General features: G+C 40.2%; 3 protein-coding genes across 3 annotated transcripts; all 3 read left to right on the top strand.

The window, feature by feature from the left end:
• The first annotated feature begins 81 nt into the window (after nucleotides 1-81).
• On the top strand, nucleotides 82-4481 carry LOC113165189 (extracellular calcium-sensing receptor-like). The gene is made up of 10 exons (XM_026364549.1): nucleotides 82-109; nucleotides 324-489; nucleotides 588-882; nucleotides 1077-1163; nucleotides 1421-1690; nucleotides 1921-2127; nucleotides 2211-2486; nucleotides 2822-3049; nucleotides 3210-3333; nucleotides 3595-4481. Exons 1-10 carry the CDS (start codon nucleotides 82-84, stop codon nucleotides 4479-4481), a joined length of 2568 nt encoding a protein of 855 aa, XP_026220334.1.
• A 1276-nt stretch (nucleotides 4482-5757) lies between these two features.
• On the top strand, nucleotides 5758-11835 carry LOC113172222 (extracellular calcium-sensing receptor-like). The gene is made up of 9 exons (XM_026375094.1): nucleotides 5758-5894; nucleotides 5967-6261; nucleotides 6359-6445; nucleotides 6616-6885; nucleotides 7173-7382; nucleotides 7471-7749; nucleotides 10254-10481; nucleotides 10577-10700; nucleotides 10922-11835. The coding sequence occupies exons 1-9, from the start codon at nucleotides 5785-5787 to the stop codon at nucleotides 11833-11835; spliced, it is 2517 nt and encodes an 838-aa protein (XP_026230879.1). The 5' UTR covers nucleotides 5758-5784.
• A 3884-nt stretch (nucleotides 11836-15719) lies between these two features.
• Nucleotides 15720-19556, top strand: LOC113165198 (extracellular calcium-sensing receptor-like). The gene is made up of 9 exons (XM_026364561.1): nucleotides 15720-15844; nucleotides 16076-16370; nucleotides 16511-16597; nucleotides 16779-17048; nucleotides 17215-17418; nucleotides 17507-17776; nucleotides 18117-18344; nucleotides 18433-18556; nucleotides 18646-19556. The coding sequence occupies exons 1-9, from the start codon at nucleotides 15735-15737 to the stop codon at nucleotides 19554-19556; spliced, it is 2499 nt and encodes an 832-aa protein (XP_026220346.1). The 5' UTR covers nucleotides 15720-15734.
• The last annotated feature ends 1585 nt before the right edge of the window (nucleotides 19557-21141 follow it).

The following is a 21141-nucleotide window of genomic DNA, read 5'->3' on the forward strand; positions in this document are numbered from 1 at the left end:
TTACACTAAAGTGAATAACTCCTACATTAAACAGAATATATAGCAAATAAATCCAGTTTGTCTGAAGACGTAATTTAGATTATGTATGTCCTGCCCCCACACTGCCCAGGTCCTGATAGGTGGTGTGAAACTATGATGAAAATCACCAGAGGAGATGACATTACCCTGCATATAAAATTAAGTGCTACGTAAGATTATAGAATACTAGATAGGAAACATTGGTGTAGGGATGAGGGCAGTTATGGAGGCATTTCTAGACACATTATTCTTCTTGTATGTCTACCTAATGTTGCTTTTTTTCTCTACCTCATTTCTCATCTCAGAGTCTTCCTCTCTTTTCCCATCTTGTAGATTATGGAGGCACTTTGAGCTTAATGGGATGCACAAGCCTGGTGATGTGATTCTGGGTGGGTTGTTTGAGGTCCACTACACCTCTGTCTTCCCTGAGTTTACATTCACTTCCGAACCAAATCAGCTCAACTGCCAAGGGTAAGTCTTACACACATGAACCAGACAGCATACATCTGTCCCAATTATTATACAGACTATGTTACTTTTTAGTGATTAATTGTGATTTTATGTGCTAGCTTTGATCCTCCAGGGTTCAGACATGCTATGACCATGGCCTATGCTATTGATGAGATCAACAAAAACTCTAACTTGCTGCCCAATGTGACAATAGGATACAGTCTCTATGACAATTGTGCCACACTTGTAATTGGTTTCAGTGCTGCATTGTCATTGGCAAGCGGTCGAGAGGAGCAGTTTCTGGCTCAGGAGACATGTTTGGGAAGCCCTCCAGTCCTGGGGATTGTGGGTGATTCATTCTCAACATTTTCTATCGCCACATCTAATGTGATAGGTTTATTCAAATTGCCCATCGTAAGTTTCTCATCCTGTCTCTTCTTGTCTTAGCTAAGCTCTTTGATGATCTGCATTTGCATGTCAGCCTGAGCTTCTCCAATTTAGAAATTTAAAAATTCTGACTTAGTATTGTTTATCTAAATATTTGTGTAGTAAAATACTTTTACTTACTTGCTTGAGGCGCAAAACCTGTCTGCATATTGTATTGATAGGTGAGTTATTTTGCCACATGTTCCTGCCTAAGTGATCGCCGAAGGTTTCCATCTTTCTTTAGAACAATCCCGAGTGATGCTTTCCAGGTGAAATACTATTAACAACATTAAGAAATAAAAAAATATGTTCAATAAATAAAAAATACAAATTTGTTTTAGTTCAACTTTAAAAAAATAAATAATCCAACTTTTGTCTAAGACATAAATATAACATATTAGCACGTCATTGATTGAACTACATGAATTTAATAGTATAGACATGTTTTTATTGTTAAATGTGAATAGTCATGTTTCCAGTATAATTGCAATGTGTACACTAATCCCTCCACCCTGTACTCACTTAGGTGCGTGCTATGATTCAGATCCTAAAACGCTTTAGCTGGACTTGGGTAGGATTGCTGGTCAGTGATGATGACTATGGACTCCATGTTACCCAGTCCTTGCAAGCTGACATGGCTCAGTCTGGTGCAGGTTGCCTGGCCTACACAGAGATTTTGCCTTGGGGTGAAAACCCAGCTGAACTAAAGAGAATTGTGGAAGTGATAAAGAAATCCACAGCTCGGGTGGTCATTGTGTTTGCACATCAGATCCACATGATTCAACTAACGAAAGAGGTATCTGATTATGTACATAGCAATATACTAATGTTCATGTATTGCATCATTACAAATTGAACTATAATGACCTGGAAAAAATAATGTAAATTGCACTGTGTATAAAACAGCAATCCTTAATGACTCAACTTATTGTGTTATATTTTGTAGTATTTCAGTGCTTCAAATTAGACCATAATTGTTTCATATATGTCTGAAAAAGAAAATATATAATCATTTGCAATGAACAGGTGGTAAGGCAGAATGTGACAGGGCTGCAGTGGATTGCCAGTGAAGCCTGGACATCAGCTGCTGTGCTCCAGATCCCCCAACTCATGCCATACCTGGGTGGCACACTGGGCATTGCCATCCGTCGAGGAGAAATACCGGGGCTGAGAGACTTCCTGTTGCAAGTATGTCCTGACCTGCACCATAACAGCAGTTATGGAAATAGCCTGGTGAGAGCTTAATTCTTGGAAGGCAATCTGGCATTTTGCATGAATAATACATCTGCTAAAACTTTGTTTTATCTGCATTTCAGGTCAGGCAATTTTGGGAACACACCTTTCACTGCAGATTTGCTCCACCTCCAGCAGGTTGGTTGGAAGCTGGAGGACCACTGTGCACTGGACAGGAAGATCTAGAGAATGTGGAGACTGAGTTTCTGGATGTTTCTAACCTCAGGCCTGAATATAATATTTACAAGGCTGTGTATGCTCTGGCATATGCTCTTGATGACATGCTTCACTGTGTACCAGGGAGAGGTCCTTTTAGTGAACACAGCTGTGCTACTTTAGATAGCCTAGAACCATGGCAGGTGTGATATCAGTTTACTCTCTATTTAGCTCTTCAAACTGCTGCTACACCAGTGAAAGAGATTTTGGAAAAAGGAAACATTATTAAAAACAGCTCTTTAGGTTGTTGTTTCAATCTTGTGATTTTGTTCAAGTAGACAAATATTTGAAAATGTAGACAAAACAATAAAATTCCTTTTATTTATTGTAACAAATATAATTAAATGCCACTAGTTCCCTATATTTAAACCTTAGCATACCAAAAAGTAGCTATCACACAGAACATCTGAAAACAATCTGTTGAGAAAAGTCTGTCAAAATATTTATCCATTGTTTAACTTATCTTACCCCACTGTAGCTGATGTATTACTTGGAAAAGGTCAACTTCACCACATCATTCGGTGATCAAGTATCATTTGATGAGAATGGTGATGCTTTACCAATTTATGATATCATGAACTGGCTGTGGCTCCCTGATGGAAGAACTAAAGTTCAGAATGTGGGGCTTGTTAAGAAATCGCCTTTCAAAGGTGAAGAACTCATACTTGATGAAGACAAAATCTTCTGGAATTTTGATTCCAAACAGGTTACTTTTATTTATTGTTTGTTATTTCTTAAGAATAGGAGTCAGAATATGTTTTATAGGCCAAATATGTATGCAAGCGAGTAACATCTAGTATTGCATGTTGTTTAATTACTGCATCAAATAGCAGTGATTACAGTTATAACTTTTATAATCCCTACAGCCACCGCAGTCAGTGTGCAGTGAGAACTGTCCTCCTGGAACCCGTATGGCCAGAAAAAAGGGGCAGCCTGTCTGCTGTTTTGACTGTGTCCTTTGTTCCGAGGGAAAGATCAGCAATAAGACTGGTTGGTATCATATACTTGTTATATATCACTGTGAGTACATTTTTCACTTAGCAACTGGCTATGTGGAGGGGATTTGCAGGCACTGCATGAAACTCTTTGAGTTATGCCTGTCTGCACTCCTCCCAGGTTGATTGTACAATTTAGTGACAAGAGAAACAGAAAACTGAAATTTCGCAATGTTAAAGTCTAATAACAAAACTTCTGTAAAAATGCAGCCTTCCCTTTTTTTGTCAGACTCCACAGAGTGCATCAGTTGTCCAGAGGATTACTGGTCCAGCCCTCAACGTGACCACTGTGTTCCTAAAGAAACAGAGTTTCTCTCCTACCATGAGCCTCTGGGTATCTGCTTGACAACCACTTCATTGTTAGGCACATTTTTTTGTGCTGTTGTCTTGGGCATCTTCACTTATCATCGCAACACACCCGTGGTCCGCGCCAACAATTCAGAACTCAGTTTTCTGATATTGTTGTCACTTAAACTGTGCTTCCTCTGCTCACTCTTGTTTATTGGACGACCCAGAATGTGGACGTGCCAGTTGCGACATGCAGCATTTGGGATCAGCTTTGTTCTTTGTGTCTCATGTATTTTGGTAAAAACCATGGTGGTTGTAGCTGTGTTCAAGGCCTCCAAGCCAGGAGGTGGAGCCAGTCTCAAGTGGTTTGGTGCTGTGCAGCAGAGAGGGACAGTTGTGGCTCTTACAGCGATCCAAGCAGCAATTTGTACTGCTTGGATTGTCTCTGCCTCACCAGCTCCTCATAAAAACACTCAATACCACAATGACAAAATAGTTTACGAGTGCGTAGTTGGATCCACAATTGGCTTTGCAGTATTACTTGGTTACATTGGCTTACTGGCTATCCTAAGTTTCCTGTTAGCATTTCTGGCAAGAAATCTTCCAGACAACTTCAATGAGGCCAAACTCATCACTTTCAGCATGTTGATCTTCTGTGCTGTGTGGGTGGCTTTTGTTCCTGCTTATGTCAACTCCCCAGGTAAATATGCAGATGCAGTGGAAGTATTTGCAATCCTGGCCTCTAGTTTTGGTCTCTTGGTTGCACTGTTTGGACCCAAATGTTATATAATCTTGCTAAGACCAGAGAGAAACACAAAGAAAGCCGTTATGGGCCGAGGCACCACCAAAACATGAAAATATACACTAGTAATGACAAAGGAATTTTATTCAGTCTGTATTTTACATTTGTCATCTGCTGATGAAATGATACAGATAATGTTTGACTCTTGTAGTTGCTCAAACAGAAAATTACAAAGGGCGCAGTGGAACAATCTGGAAACACAATAGCCTCGACATATATTCAAACAAGCTTAAACATCCATTTATTTTTCTGACCACATGATGCAGTCCATCTTTAGTTTTATTAGTTTCCATAACTACTTCTTTGAAAATGCTTAAGAGATTGCTTAAGTATTGATTTAAAGAAAATGTCTTTAATTCGATCTAATTTAATTGATCTTTACAAAATTCACGTTTCATTTTCATTTTTCTCCCTTAAAATTAATTTAAATAGTTCAACTTAGGGTTTTTAAAGTTTGGACAGTTACATTTTATAATTTGACTAAACAGTAACATAAACATCAAGAAGTTTAGGTCAACATAAGTAAATATATGATAATATAATATAAAATATTCATTTTGCTAAGGTATGGTTTGTTTTTCAATTTGAGAAGATTTTTTTTACACTTGACTTTCAGACAGAAAGAGAGTCAAAACGCAAATGAGTCTTTTAGGCAGTTTTTTTTTTTTTTCACAATAAAGAGTTTTATTCTAAGTATTCACAGTCAGGTAAAGTCTATTTAAAATATGAACTGGCAAGCTAGGGTAACATTGATGAATACCATTTATAATTCCCTAGTGTGGTAAATGCCTTTAGGTGAGTTCCACAGTGGCATGATTGCTGTAATAAAATATATGAAACGTGTAAAAACCTGGATGTCACTATGTGTAATAAGATGTGTGGTGAAACAACAGTAAGACTTGTTTTCTTCTCTTGAATTTCATTGTTCAGGTATTAAATTCCACGTGGGTCAGTTTAGATTTGAGAATTATTATTGCTGCAAAAATATTACCCCCTTTAGTAACAAGAATAAATATTCTGAAGAACATATAACGTATACACTATGATATAGATCCGTGGAGACTGTGATATAAAGTATATAGCTATTTTAAATTGTGGTATTATGCCCGTCCCCCTCAGCTGATCAAGCCATAATGGTTGGTGAGAATTATTCAGCGATGACAAAAAAGATGACATAGGCCTGCATATAAATTAGGAAATAGGTGCATGTTGATTAGATGAAGGTGTGAGGAAGGGAGGGCTGTCATGAGGGCCTTGCGTGTCTATCTGAGTTTGATTTCTTCCTCGTTTTTCTTCACTGAATCTTTCTGCCTTCCTCCACTGTGCAAACTTTGGAGAAAGTTTCATCTTAATGGGATGTACAAGACTGGTGATGTAGTCCTGGGTGGACTATTTGAAGTCCATTATAGCTCTGTCTTACCAGAGTTGACGTTTATCTCTGAGCCACATCAGCAAAGCTGCCACGGGTAAGCCTCAAACGCGTATTAGTTTGTAAACAATACTATATTACTGTTTAGTAGTAATATTTTGTGTATTAGCTTTGACCCTCTAGGGTTCAGACATGCTATGACCATGGCCTTTGCTATTGATGAGATCAACAACAACTCCAGCCTACTACCTAATGTGACTCTGGGATACAGTCTTTATGACAACTGTGCTACACTTGGTATTGGGTTCAGTGCTGCATTGTCATTGGCCAATAGTCAAGAGGAGCAGTCTCTGCTTCAGCAGAACTGTTTAGGGACTCCTCCAGTCCTGGGGATTGTGGGTGATCCTTTCTCAACATTTTCTATTGCCACCTCCAATGTTCTAGGCTTGTTCAAACTGCCTATTGTAAGTTTCCTGTCCTAAATTGTCCTTAGCATTCTGTATTTCACTTAATCATCAATTAGACTTTCAGTGTCTTTACAAACAGTGTGTTTCATGGTAGGTGAGCTATTTTGCCACATGTTCCTGCCTGAGTGACCGGCAAAGGTTTCCATCTTTCTTCAGAACAATCCCAAGTGATGCTTTCCAGGTAAAACACTATCAGTAGCATGAGAAATATTTGTGTATAAACTATATGTAAAGTTTAGCACACAAGGAAACTGTATGTATTCATGTAAGAGAAGCTTCATGGGATTAATCAAGTGTAATTCCATCATCATTTTTGCAAGTAGACTAATCCTTCACTCTGTATTCACTTAGGTGCGTGCTATGATTCAGATTCTGAAACACTTTGGTTGGACTTGGGTAGGTCTGCTCGTCAGTGATGATGATTATGGACTGCATGTTTCTCGATCTTTCCAGTCTGACTTGACTCAGTCTGGTGGAGGATGCTTGGCTTACTCAGAGATTTTGCCTTGGGGCAATGATCCAAACGAATACAAGAGGATTGTGGATGTGATGTCAAAATCTACAGCACGTGTAGTCATTGTGTTTGCACATCAAGCGCACATGATTCAACTCATGGAAGAGGTCAGGGCATAAAAATACATTGATATTTATGATTCCATTGGATCAGAAATAGTTTAATTACATATCCTACTATGTATTGGGATGTGTTGTATGTTATGTATATGCTCTATATGCTTTCTATATATTATTATTATATCTCACATATATTATTTTAGCTAATAATTAATAATAATAATTTTAGAACTGAGTATCTACAGAATTTTGATTTAATTTAGAATGTACAAAAGCTTGATAGCAATTGTTTCACAGATGTTTGCTAATGATAATTGGTGCTATGTGATGCCCAGGTGGTAAGGAAGAATGTGACAGACCTGCAGTGGATTGCCAGTGAAGCCTGGACATTAGTTGATGGACTACATACTCTTGCCTTCATGCCGTATTTAAGTGGCACACTGGGTATCGCTATCCGTCGTGGAAAGATACCAGGACTCAGGGACTTCCTGTTAAAAATGAATCCTAAACAACATAATAATGACTACAAATATAGCATGGTGAGAGTTAAACCATATATTTTGACAACAAATTACTCAAATACCATGTGGTTACTATGTCTATTAATCATGTTTTTTATTTTCTTATTTTCAGATTAATCAGTTTTGGGAATACATATTTGACTGTAGATTTGCTCCACCTCCACTAGGTTGGGTGGAAAATGGGAGAGCACTATGCACTGGAGATGAAAATCTAGAGAATATAGACACTGTGGAATTTTTGGATGTCTCAGAACTCAGACCTGAGTACAATATTTACAAGGCTGTGTATGCTCTGGCATATGCCCTTGATGACATGCTGGAGTGTGTACCAGGGAGAGGTCCCTTCAGTGGACAAAGCTGTGCAACTCTACAAACACTGGAGCCATGGCAGGTGTGATGTCAGATTTTACTCAACCTTGTATATTTAAAAGCAACTAATACACCTTGGGATAATTACTACGTGCAATTTTGTGAAGATAGAATATTGTGGAACCAAAACCTGTAACCGTAATCAGTGCACATCTACTAAACAGTTTTCATTTAATAGTATATCATATAAACTGTGTTTAAAAACTCAGAAAAAGCTAGAAAAAATGAACTGAATGCTAATCTTTGTTTTGACAGTAAGATTGCAACAAAAAAAATTTTCTATTGGGCCGTTAGTTTAATAATCATTTTTGGATTGCTCTTTTAATTTCGACCTAATGTTTATTTTTGAAAGGCTGATGTGTATAAATAACCTCCTAACATGTGCTCTAGTGAGTCTTCCGTCTTGAGTTCTTGTTTGAAACACAACAGATAAGAATGGTTACAGCATTTTTGTTGCTCTGCATACGATAATATTTTTGCTCTTTCAGTTTTACAAAGCACAGAGCACAATTTTATTAGGTCTCTATTTGAAGAATCCCACTCGTTTGATGATCCTGTTCATAGCTTTGACACATTCCATGAAAGTCTACATATTTACGTAATCAATTACATTAGCACATTGTTTTGGCCCTATTTGACTAATAATTTATCTCTGGCAGTAAATCAAATGATAAAAATGTATGCTTCATCAGTCCTATAGATTTATTCTTCTTCTTGGACTTGTCATGTCTGATATGACCCATAACTGCCTTGCTTGAATTACATAAATCATTAACACTACAGGCATCTTTCCCACCTCATTTAACCACGCCCAGATCACCCCACTTCTTAAAAAACAACTCTTGACCCCTCCCTTCTGGAGAATTACAGACTTGTTTCTCTTCTCCCACTCCTTTTCAAGACCCTTGAATAAGCAGTCTTCAATCAACTGACTGACTTTCTTTCAAGGAGTGACCTCTTTGATATCAACCAGTCTGGCTTCACTAGACTTCCACAGAAACTGCAATCGTGAAGGTTGTGGAATCCCTGCGGGCTGCAAAAGCTGCAGCTCAATCTTCTACTAGATTTATCTGCAGCCTTTGACACAGTCAACCACCAGATCCTCCTTTATACACTTTCTGATTTGGGCATCACTCGGACAGCTCTGGCCTAGCTTAAGTCCTACTTGTCTTCAAGGTATCTTGTCAGGTGCTCACTGCCTCTCCACGTGCTGCAGGGCTCAGTTTTTGGTCCTCTACTCTTTTTCATCTAAACTACATCCCTAGGTTCCATCATCTATTCACAGGGTTTTTCCTATCATTGCTATGCTGACGACACACAATTCCTCTTGTGGTTTTCACTAGATCCACTGTCTCACTACTCATCTCTGCATGCCTCACCAACATTGCTGCCTGGATGATAGAGGCATCTTCAGCTCAACTTCTCCAAGAAAAAAGTTCTTGTCTTCCCAGGCAGACCTTCAGTAAAACGCGACATCAGCATCAACATAGGGTCCACAGTGATTGTTCCAAATAAGTCTGCCAGAAACCTAAGCTTTACCACATGTCCTCTGTCATAAGGTCGTGGAGATTTGCCCTTTTCAACATCAGAAAGATTAGACCCTACCTTTTGGACAATACGATGCTCTGGTCACATCTCAGCTTGATTACTGCAGTGTCCTAATGCCCGGGAACCAGCATGCACTATCAAACCCCTCCAGCTGATCCAAAATGCAGCAGCATGTCTCATTTTTGATCAGCCAAAAAGGACACACGTTACACCACTCTCTGCACTGGCTTTCTGTAGCTGTCCACATCAGGTCCAAAGCCCTAAATCTTTCTCCTTACTTAAACAAACAAAAAGATTCTTGCAATTATACAACATGAAATTGAAACAGCTCTTTCTAGATTTTTATTTTAGTTTGTCTCCTTTGCTTAGATATTTGCTTGCTTATTATCTCACTTGTAAGTCACTTTGGATAATAGCTTCTGCCAAAATAACTACTGGTAAAGGTAAATGTATATAAAATATTGCCTACCCATGTAGATCTGTAATTATTAACTAATACTAACTAACTAAAACACTGCTGCAACTTTACTGTAGACTTTGTAGGTAACAGCTCAACAAAGTAGAAAGTAACAAATGTAAACACAAAACAGACAAAACTAAAGTTCCACAACTACATTAGAAACACAGACAAATTTACAACACAAATTTTTTTTTGTGTGTTTTTGTGTGGTATGAACCATCATGTGCACAGTGTGAACAGAAAGATTAATTCAAATACAAGTTTTTCTGTTTCATGATGTTTATATGAAAAGTGTGCCCGAGAGCTGGGCAAAGAGGGCTAGAGCCAATTACTAAGCTGGGTGCAGTTCTACAATGCTGCAAGATTTAAACCCATTCTAAATAAAAAATAGATTAAAAAATCTATATCTGGCAGTGATTGTTAACATCGTGGCATCCACAAAGAAATTTAGGCACAAGAAAACATTTGAACGATCTACAAAATAAACCATCTGCTAAATATATCTCTCCTATTTGTAGCTTATGTATTACTTGGAAAAGGTCAACTTCACCACATCATTCGGTGATCAAGTCTCATTTGATGAGAATGGTGATGCCTTACCGATCTATGATATCATGAACTGGTGGTGGCTCCCTGATGGAAGAACTAAAGTTCAGAATGTGGGGCTTGTTAAGAAGTCAGCCTCGAAAGGTGAAGACCTCATACTTGATGAAGATAAAATCTTCTGGAACTTTGAATTCAAAGAGGTTACTTGTCCTTATTCTTGTGTTTTCTTTCATTACTACATAAAAATAATAGCATCACAGTTGAAAATATGACAATCATTTTCCTATTATTACAGCCACCCAAATCAACGTGCAGTGAGAGCTGCCCCCCAGGTACCCGCATTGCAAGGAAAAGGGGACAGCCTGTCTGCTGTTTTGACTGCATCCCTTGTTCTGAAGGAAAGATCAGTAATGAAACTGGTTTGTACTCCTTCCAAAATGTTATGAATGTTATGAGTACTATTTTTTACTCAGCACTGTGTCCCACTGAGAATTTTTTAGAAAAGCACAAGCCTTCTTTGGCAAAAACCCAGGTTGTGTCTTTGTGCAAAATAACAATATTCACATGTGGAAGGAGTTATGACAGCAATGATTCCTAATTAAAAAGTAACAAAATTTAGAATTTCATCCTTTTTTGACAGACTCGTCAGAGTGCACCAATTGTCCGGAGGATTACTGGTCAAACCCCCAACGTGATCTATGTGTTCCTAAAGAAACAGAGTTCCTCTCCTACCATGAACCTCTGGGTATCTGTTTGACATCTGCTTCATTGTTGGGCACATTTATCTGTGCTGTTGTTCTGGGGATCTTCATCTATTATCGCAGCACACCGGTGGTCCGTGCTAATAATTCAGAACTAAGTTTCCTGATCTTGGTGTCACTTAAACTATGCTTCCTCTGCTCACTCTTGTTTATCGGACGACCCAGACTGTGGACGTGCCAGCTGAGACATGCAGCATTTGGGATCAGCTTTGTTCTTTGTGTCTCATGCATCCTAGTGAAAACCATCGTAGTTCTAGCTGTGTTCAAGGCCTCAAAGCCAGGAGGTGGAGCCAGTCTGAAGTGGTTTGGCGGTGTTCAGCAGAGAGGGACAGTTGTGGCTCTTACTTCTATTCAGGCAGCAATATGTTCATCTTGGATTCTTTCTGCGTCACCAGCACCTCATAAAAACACTCAATATCACAATGACAAAATTGTTTATGAGTGTGTAGTTGGATCCACAATTGGCTTTGCAGCTTTACTGGGTTACATTGGTTTACTGGCTATTCTCAGCTTCCTGTTAGCATTTCTTGCAAGAAATCTTCCAGACACCTTCAACGAGGCCAAACTCATCACCTTCAGCATGTTGATATTCTGTGCTGTGTGGGTGGCTTTTGTTCCTGCTTATGTCAACTCACCTGGTAAATATGCAGATGCTGTGGAGGTATTTGCCATCCTGGCCTCTAGTTTTGGTCTCTTGATTGCACTCTTTGGACCCAAATGTTACATAATTCTGCTGAGACCAGAGAGAAACACTAAAAAAGCAGTCATGAACAGAGGCATCACTAAGACCTAAAAGCGGCAGTTACAGTAAAATTATTAATTTGATTAAAACAATATGTATTTTGTTTTATTTCAGTAGATGTGTGACCGTAAACTTGTCTGGTTACATTTTACCCCAGGGGTAAAATTTAAAGAGGTCGGGTTACACAATATTTTTGGAAGCCAAGGTCCAGAAGATTATAATGTCTGACTTTTTACTGCAATATATTATTAGGTAGCCTGCATGTAATCAATACTTGACTGTCAAATCAAATTCAATACAATTTGATTTGAATACAGTACAAATTCAGTATAATTCAAAAACCTTTTGACAGATTTATTATTATGTAACATCAAACTGAGGATGTGGCTCAAGATCCTGGTGGACTGGTCATACTGGGCTCTGAGACTAGCAACTTTCTGTGATTGCACTTCAGATTTGAGTGGGTATTTGTGTTTAAAACCGTTCTGTTTTGTCTCATAATGCCGTTTGACATTGGCTCTTTTAATAAGAGCCACAGTTTCTGAACATATCAGACACACTGGTTTAGTGCTCCTAGTGGGTAATATGAACAGAAAGGAGTCTGTCCATTCTGGATTAAAAACTCTATTTTCGCTGTCCCCTCTTCTCTTTTTGGACATTTTTATATTTACATCTTCCTCTTTAAGTCTCAAAGCCCTTTTATCAACTCAAGTCAAGAAGCTTTTCTTGTCATTCCAACCACATATAGCTGAAGCAGTACATAGTAAAATGAGACGTTTCTCCAGAACCATGGTGCTACATAAGACAGTAACAAGACAGAACATGGAGCTGAGGATTACTAAGTTGTCCAAGTCACATAAGTGCATCTTACCTGATGCAGCTGCTCAGGATGCTTTCAATGGTCCCCCTTTAAAATGTAGTCAGGATGGGGGGCAGCAGATGGGCTTTCCTCAGCCTCCTCAGGAAGTAGAGACGCTGCTGGGCCTTTTTGCTGATGGAGCGGGTGTTGAGTGACCAGGTGAGGTTCTCCTCCAGATAAACACCAAGAAATTTGGTGCTCTTGACGATCTCCACTGACGCTCCATCGATGATCAGTGGAGAGTGGCCACTCTTTGCTCTTCTAAAGTCAACAAACATCTCTTTAGTTTTCCCTTTCAGAGACAGGTTGTTGGCCTTGCACCAGGCTGAGAGCTGATGTACCTCCTTTCTGTAGGCTGACTCGTCGTTCTTGCAGATGAGACCCACCACAGTCATGTCATCAGTGAACTTGACGATCTGATTCGAGCTGTACATCGCTACACAGTTGTGAGTCAGCAGAGTGAAGAGCAGTGGACTAAGCACACAGCCCTGAGGGGCCCTGGTGTTCAGTGTGGTGGTGCTGGAGACGCTGTTCCCGATCTGTACTGACTGGGGTCTCCCAGTCAGGAAGTCCAGGATCGAGTTGCAGAGGGAGGTGTTCAGACCCAGTCGGCTCAGCTTCCCAATCAGCTGCTGGGGAATGATGGTGTTGAATGCTGAGCTGAAGTCTATGAACAGCATTCGAACATATGTGTCTTTGTTGTCCAGATTGGTGAGGGCCAGTTGGAGAGTAGTGGTGATGGCATCATCCGTGAAAAGTTTTGGATGATAGCAAACTGCAGAGGGTCCAGTGAGGGTGGAAGCTGGGACTTGATGTGCCTCATGACCAGCCTCTCGAAGCACTTCATGATGATGCATGCCCTGCCACATGCGCCGGCTGTCTCTGCTGTCCTGAAAGTGGCCGTGGATCCTGTGTGTGCTTCACCTCTCTAATGGCTCGGGACAGTTAAGGCCGTCTTGTCTCCTGCTCTCGAGGCGGAGTCCCTCGACTTTAGTGGCGCATACACCTTAGCAGTCATCCATGGTTTCTGGTTGGAGCGTGTAGTGATGGTCTTGGAGATGGTCACATCATCGACACACTTGCTGATGTAGCTGGTCACTGATGATGTGTACTCCTCCAATTTGACATGTCCCAGTCGGTGCACTCAAAGCAGTCCTGAAGAGCAGAGATGGCTCCTGCTGGCCAGGTCATGTCTGTCGTCTGTATCTCTCCCTCTCTCCTCTCTGTCGTCTGTATCTCTCCCTCTCTGTCGTCTGTGTCTCTCCCTCTCTCCTCTCTGTCGTCTGTCTCTCTCCTCTCTGTCGTCTGTGTCTCTCCTCTCTGTCGTCTGTGTCTCTCCTCTCTGTCGTCTGTATCTCTCCCTCTCTGTCGTCTGTATCTCTCCTCTCTGTCGTCTGTATCTCTCTCCTCTCTGTCGTCTGTATCTCTCCTCTCTGTCGTCTGTCTCTCTCTCCTCTCTGTCGTCTGTCTCTCTCTCCTCTCTGTCGTCTGTATCTCTCCTCTCTGTCGTCTGTATCTCTCCTCTCTGTCGTCTGTATCTCTCCTCTCTGTCGTCTGTATCTCTCCTCTCTGTCGTCTGTATCTCTCCTCTCTGTCGTCTGTGTCTCTCCTCTCTGTCGTCTGTCTCTCTCTCCTCTCTGTCGTCTGTCTCTCTCTCCTCTCTGTCGTCTGTATCTCTCTCCTCTCTGTCGTCTGTCCCTCTCCTCTCTGTCGTCTGTATCTCTCCTCTCTGTCGTCTGTATCTCTCCTCTCTGTCGTCTGTGTCTCTCCTCTCTGTCGTCTGTCTCTCTCTCCTCTCTGTCGTCTGTCTCTCTCTCCTCTCTGTCGTCTGTATCTCTCCTCTCTGTCGTCTGTATCTCTCCTCTCTGTCGTCTGTGTCTCTCCTCTCTGTCGTCTGTGTCTCTCCTCTCTGTCGTCTGTATCTCTCCTCTCTGTCCTCTGTATCTCTCTCCTCACCATCTTTCTTTATTAATTATTTCCAACCTTGAACTTTCTCTCATCTACTGTTGAGTCGCTAATTTTACCTCCTGTGATCCACAGAATCGATTGGCTAAGTGAAGTCACGTGGGATGGCTTAGCTCGCATTCAATTGGCCAATGTGTTCTAGCGTCCACTAAATAAATACCGTAATAAGTAAAATAGCCGCGCCGATTAAAATTAAGGTGTCCCGCAAGATTTGGAATCAAAACGTTCGGTTTGGTCTGTAGCTCCGGGTCCGTATGGAACTGCTTCTGGGTCTGGATCTGGACCGCGGTCCGCCTTGTTAGTGACCCCTGTTTTACCCGATTTAAGAGACTCCACCTGATTGTGAGAAATATCCTAAATAAAACTTGAAAAAACTAAAATATTAAACCACTTTTCTTGTAGTATTTTTAAACAAGGAGTTTTCAAACAATTTCTAAGTCAACCAAAACTATACAGGAAGAAGTGGGAATCATCACATTCCAAGTGAATATTTATTAACGCATTGTCTCTGAACATTTGAGTTCCATTATTTGCAACTTGTCAAATATGTTAATTGATGCTTTCTTATTAAATTAATAGATAATGTTATCAATTTACTATAATCCTTCCTTCATAATATATTTTCTGTTAAAGGATACCATAGAAAGACATATGTCATTTGATATTATATATCAACATTACATTAATAAATAAATATCACTAACAACAACTACAATAAAAATAATAATAATAATCAACTGTGACAGTAGTTCTTGGCTTTTATTTGCTGAAATGCTAGCATGGCATTACATTTAAATCATGCTTTATCCTGGGGAGTATAACAATATAATTAGGGTGATATGTTATGTCCTGCCTCACAGCTGATCCTCTGATAGGTGGTAAGAAAGATTAGACAGTGGTGGAAACCATGCAAAGGGCGTGACAGGGATGCATATAAAACCATAAGCCTTGTCTGAAGAGCACAAAGGTGTGAAGGAAACAGGAAAGTATGGGGGATTTTTTAGACACGTATGTGATCTTCTTTGTCTGCCTTATCTTCCTCTTTTGCACTTCTCCACTGTTATGCTCAGTGCTTTCCTCTCTTTCCTCATTTTGTGAGTTACGGAAAAGGTTTAATCTTAACTCAATGCATAAGTCTGGTGATGTGGTTCTAGGTGGGCTGTTTGCTGTCCACCCTACATCTGTCTTCCCTGACTGGACGTATACATCAGAGCCACGACAGCCCAGCTGCAAAGGGTGGGTTGCTCACGTATCAATGGGACTGCAAGAAATTTGTTTTCATGGTGCCACTGTGTTAAAATGTTATGGCAGTCATGTCAGTTTTAACAACTTTTTTTAAAAACTGCAATACAGAAGTAAAATATATTATAATGTATGTTGCATTGTTATCATGGGTTTTGTATTTATCTACTGACATTTTGATTACATCATTTTCTAATGGTTAAAAAAGATATTTTTTTGTGTTAGCTTTGACACTTTAGGCTTCAGGGATGCTATGACCATGGCCTTTGCCATTGATGAGATCAACAAGAACTCCACCCTGCTACCTAATGTGACTCTTGGATACAGTCTTTATGACACCTGTGGTGCACTTATTATTGGACTCAGTGCTGCATTGTCACTGGCCAGTGGTCAAGAAGAACAGTTGATGCTTCAGCAGAACTGTTTAGGGTCACCTCCACTCTTGGGGATAGTGGGTGACTCATACTCAAGTAATTCTATTGCCATCTCCCACGTACTAGGTCTATACAAAATGCCTATTGTGAGTTTTGGTTTTCTATATTGTGTATCGCTGTTATATAGGTTTATATATACACTTGAATTAATGTCATCTTAACATTGTTGACATATGGAAATATTTCGAGTGGGTCTGACTTGCATTAAATTAGTAGTTTTTCATAGGTGAGTTACTTCGCAACTTGTTCCTGTCTCACTGATCGACGACGGTTTCCATCCTTCTTTAGAACGATCCCTAGTGATGCTTTCCAGGTGAGACACAATTACCAGATAGTAAAATAAAAAGCATTTGTGTTGCAGATAGTATATGTGATTTTTATTTATGAGAAACATTGTTTGCATTGTATGAGGTTGAATATTTTGTGGGTATATGAGCATGTATTAATTGTACGAGCGTATTCATTAATCCTTTCACACCAATTTATCCATACAGGTGCATGCTATGATTCAGATTCTAAAACACTTCGGCTGGACTTGGGTTGGACTGATTGTCACTAATGATGATTATGGACTCAATGTTGCCCGGTCCTTTCAATCTGCCTTGGATCAGTCTGGTGGGGGATGTTTGGCTTACCTAGAGGTGTTGCCCTGGAACAATGACCCAAGTGAACTGAAGAGAACTGTACATGTGATAAAGACTTCAAAAGCTCGTGTGGTCATGGTGTTTGTACACAAGATCCACATTATTGAACTAATGGAAGAGGTTGGAATTAAAACAAACTATGATTTATAAATCTTAATGTAATGTGTTCAATTACAAATTATCTTCAGTTTCAATCAAATGAATTCAGTTTTACTTGTATTTCTAACAGACCAGAATGTCTGATGGTAAATAATTAAAAATGTGTTTTATATGATGCAATGCACAGGTGGTGCGGCAGAATGTAACAGGTCGGCAGTGGATTGCAAGTGAAGCCTGGACATCAGCTGCTGTGGTCCAGACACCTCGCTTAATGCCGTACCTGGGCGGCACTCTGGGCATTGCCATCCGCCGAGGTGAAATACCAGGGCTCAGGAGTTTTATGTTACAAATACGTCCTGACCAAAATGACTACAAATATGAAAATAATATTGTAAGGATACAATATTGCAATAATCATAAGTACAGTATTGTGTTCATAATTACTATAATTATAATTACAACCCTCTAATACATTTCAGGTAAAACAATTTTGGGAATACTCATTTAAGTGTACATTTGATCCAGCAGTTTGGGTAAAAACTGGGGCAGCATTATGCACTGGGCAGGAGGATATTGAAACTCTAGACACTGGGTTGTTGGCTCTTTCTAACCTCAGGCCTGAGTACAATGTTTACAAAGCTGTATATTCTCTGGCGTATGCCCTTGATGACATGCTGCGGTGTGAGCCAGGGAAAGGACCTTTCAATGGGAACAGCTGTGCCAGTTCACAAAGCCTGGAGCCATGGCAGGTGTGATATCACTTCAACTGTTAATATTTTGAATACACATGCTGCACCATAAAGGGCTCTATATTGTTTTATCAGTATAAAATGATAAAATAAACATATAGTGGCTGTTATTTTATTTCAGAAGTAAAGAGTTTTACAGAAGTAGCAGTGGTAAAACTAATTTGTATTTTGTTTTTGACAACTGACAAAACAGCAAAAACAATAATCTACATTTCCGCTTCTCTCAGTACAGTGATAAAAATTTCATGACTTAGTTGCAAATAATGCCAAAAGTTAGATACATTTCTGTTTGGATGGAGTCTTATTACATTTTCCATGTATTTTTATCATTTATTTGTAGCTTGTACATTATTTGCAAAAGGTCAACTTCACCACATCATTTGGTGATCAAGTATCATTTGATGAGAATGGTGATGTCTTACCAATCTATGATATCATGAACTGGCTTTGGCTCCCTGATGGAAGTACTCAAGTTCAGAAGGTGGGCGAAGTTAAAAGGTCGGCTTTCAAAGGTGAAGAACTGACACTTGATGAAGACAAAATCTTCTGGAACTTCGAACAAAGAAAGGTTTTTTCTGATTTATATAGAAACCTGTGATTCTGTGGAATGTAAGAAAAAAAAGCATGAAATTAAAAGTTTACTTTTCTCCCAACAGCCCCCACAGTCAGTGTGCAGTGAGAGCTGTCCTCCTGGAACCCGTATGGCCAGAAAAAAGGGGCAGCCTGTCTGCTGTTTTGACTGCATTCTTTGTTCTGAGGGAAAGATCAGCAATATGAGTGGTTGGGTTCAGTGTTTTGATATTTACATTTTTTTTCTTTAAGGATATAACTCTAAACAGTGTAAATATTTATCCCAACTTTTTTTTCAGATTCTATGGAGTGTGCCAGTTGTCCAGAGGATTTCTGGTCCAGCCCCCAGCGTGACCGGTGTATTCCTAAAAATACAGAGTTCCTCTCTTACCATGAACCTCTGGGTATCTGCCTGACAACCACCTCATTGTTGGGCACATTTATCTGTGCTGTTGTTTTAGGGATCTTCATCTATCATCGCAGCACGCCAATGGTACGTGCTAACAATTCAGAACTGAGTTTCCTAATCTTAGTGTCACTTAAACTATGTTTCCTGTGTTCCCTGCTCTTTATTGGTCACCCTGTGCAATGGACTTGCCAGCTGAGACATGTAGCATTTGGGATCAGCTTTGTGCTCTGTGTCTCATGTATTTTGGTAAAAACCATGGTGGTTCTGGCTGTGTTCAAGGCCTCCAAGCCAGGAGGTGGAGCCACTCTCAAATGGTTTGGTGCAGTGCAGCAGAGAGGGACAGTGTTGGTTCTTACTTGCATTCAGGCAGCAATCTGCACTGCCTGGATTGTCTCTGCCTCACCAGCACCACATAAAAATACACAGTACTACAATGACAAAATTATTTATGAGTGTGTAGTTGGATCTACAGTTGGTTTTGCAGTGTTATTGGGTTACATTGGCTTACTGGCCATTGTCAGTTTCATGTTAGCTTTTCTGGCAAGAAATCTTCCAGACAACTTCAATGAGGCCAAACTCATCACCTTCAGCATGTTGATCTTCTGTGCTGTGTGGGTGGCATTTGTTCCTGCTTATGTCAACTCCCCAGGAAAATATGCAGATGCTGTAGAGGTATTTGCCATTCTAGCATCAAGCTTTGGCCTTTTGATGGCATTGTTTGGACCCAAATGTTACATCATCCTACTGAGACCAGAGAGGAACACAAAAAGGGCAGTCATGGGTCGAGGAACCACCAATTAATAAAAGTAGCAATTGCAGTAAGGTCATAGTTTTGTCTGAAGCAAAGTGTATGTTGAACTCAGTAGTGATCTTTTGAATTGGCCAATTATAGGAGTTATAACTGACATTGTAACTTTAGAAATCGTGGTTAGTGTAAAATAAATGTATAAATAAATGGTGGATCAGATTCTTCATTATTTAGTTTTACCTGGTCACAGTTTTCAATATCTTTGAAAAGTGATCATATCGAGACTCTATCTCCACTCTGTTACATATTACCAATGTATGTGGGAATCACCTCCTGTGGTCAGGTGTGTTGTTACTTTTAAGACACGCAGATTTTTTTTTTCTTATTCTTCACTTAATTTTAAATACGATGCGCCGAGGCCATAGCCAGGACACCCACCGTAGGCTAGCCCCCTACAGAGATTCAAAGGTCAAGCGCTCAAGGGCCCCAAGCACCAAGTCCAAGTTCCACGGAGGCACAGGGCGCAGTGCTGAGCCTAGTGATGCGGCCAGCTGGTGTCCATCTCAAGGGAACAGGCTGATGCTGTGGGCTTCACCATGGCTAGGTTCTAGGTTGCCAGGCGCCATTTGTGGCTGGTTTAGTCTGCCGCAGACTGACCATGATTCCTTCATCAGGTTGCCTGTGGATCCATCTGCCATGTTTGGTCTGGATATGTTATGACTCCTTTAGCAAGATCAGACAAACAGGCATTGTTACCTGGAGGTCTAAGGCAGCTTTTATCATCATGCCAGACCGCCACCTGCTGTCCTTGAGGCCTGTGACAGATTCTGGGGCCAGATGGGCTTGGGCAACAGGTGGCCTCCTTTCAACAACGCCCATTACAGGCACCGGGATGGGAAGCAACAGTCGTCCCAGTTGGCAGGAACCCACCAATATCCAGAAGGGGGTATGCTGGGTCTGGTGCAATACCACTAGCTAGTGTTAGATGTGTCCCTGACCAGCTGGGGCAACAGTTGCAGCCTCCCCCCACTGAACCCACATTATTATTAAAAAAATGTCTTGGCCAGTTCTACCTTTTCTTTCTACTTTGTTTGTGGAACAGGCTACTAGATGTCCATTGTCATTCTGACATACAGTCATTTTCTTATTGACTTTTATAATTAAGATTTTAGTTTAGTTTTCATCTCAGGTCGGTTATATGATTGTTACCTGCTCAATGTAGAAGTCTTTTGAAGTCATTGTATTTACAGTACCTTACATGTAAAGTATTGATAATAACTTAAAAAATTCTTTAAAACTAACATGGTTTGATGAGGCTGATATTTATTTATAGAAACATACATTTTCCAATCGAAAGACAGAAGATGAATACGTATGTCATGACATTTACCCCTTGCCTAGTACCGTATTTTCCGCACTATAAGGCGCACTGCATTATAAGGCGCACCTTCAATGAATGAGCTTTTTTCATATATAAGGCGCACCTCATTATAAGGCGCATAGAATAGACGCTACAGTAGAGGCTGGGGTTACGTTATGCAACCATTAGATGGAGCTACGCTGAAGGGAATGTCAACAAAACAGTCAGATAGGTCGGTCAAACTTTATTAGTAGATTACAAACCAGCGTTCTGACAAC

Source organism: Anabas testudineus, chromosome 13 (assembly GCF_900324465.2).
Source record: "Anabas testudineus chromosome 13, fAnaTes1.2, whole genome shotgun sequence".
In the NCBI taxonomy this organism is placed as follows: domain Eukaryota; kingdom Metazoa; phylum Chordata; class Actinopteri; order Anabantiformes; family Anabantidae; genus Anabas; species Anabas testudineus.

What these genes read in the sequence shown, in the direction of transcription:
- LOC113172222 (XM_026375094.1), top strand. Translation starts at nt 5,785, where the DNA reads ATGTACAAGACTGGTGATGTAGTCCTGGGTGGACTATTTGAAGTCCAT. An exon ending in TGATTCAACTCATGGAAGAG is followed by an intron (nt 6,886 to 7,172) that starts GTCAGGGCATAA and finishes TGTGATGCCCAG; the next exon opens with GTGGTAAGGAAGAATGTGAC. An exon ending in ACAAATATAGCATGGTGAGA is followed by an intron (nt 7,383 to 7,470) that starts GTTAAACCATAT and finishes TCTTATTTTCAG; the next exon opens with ATTAATCAGTTTTGGGAATA.
- LOC113165198 (XM_026364561.1), top strand. Translation starts at nt 15,735, where the DNA reads ATGCATAAGTCTGGTGATGTGGTTCTAGGTGGGCTGTTTGCTGTCCAC. An exon ending in GTCTATACAAAATGCCTATT is followed by an intron (nt 16,371 to 16,510) that starts GTGAGTTTTGGT and finishes AGTTTTTCATAG; the next exon opens with GTGAGTTACTTCGCAACTTG. An exon ending in AAAGATCAGCAATATGAGTG is followed by an intron (nt 18,557 to 18,645) that starts GTTGGGTTCAGT and finishes CTTTTTTTTCAG; the next exon opens with ATTCTATGGAGTGTGCCAGT.
- LOC113165189 (XM_026364549.1), top strand. Translation starts at nt 82, where the DNA reads ATGTATGTCCTGCCCCCACACTGCCCAG. An exon ending in AATCAGCTCAACTGCCAAGG is followed by an intron (nt 490 to 587) that starts GTAAGTCTTACA and finishes TTTATGTGCTAG; the next exon opens with CTTTGATCCTCCAGGGTTCA. An exon ending in GCAGTTATGGAAATAGCCTG is followed by an intron (nt 2,128 to 2,210) that starts GTGAGAGCTTAA and finishes TCTGCATTTCAG; the next exon opens with GTCAGGCAATTTTGGGAACA.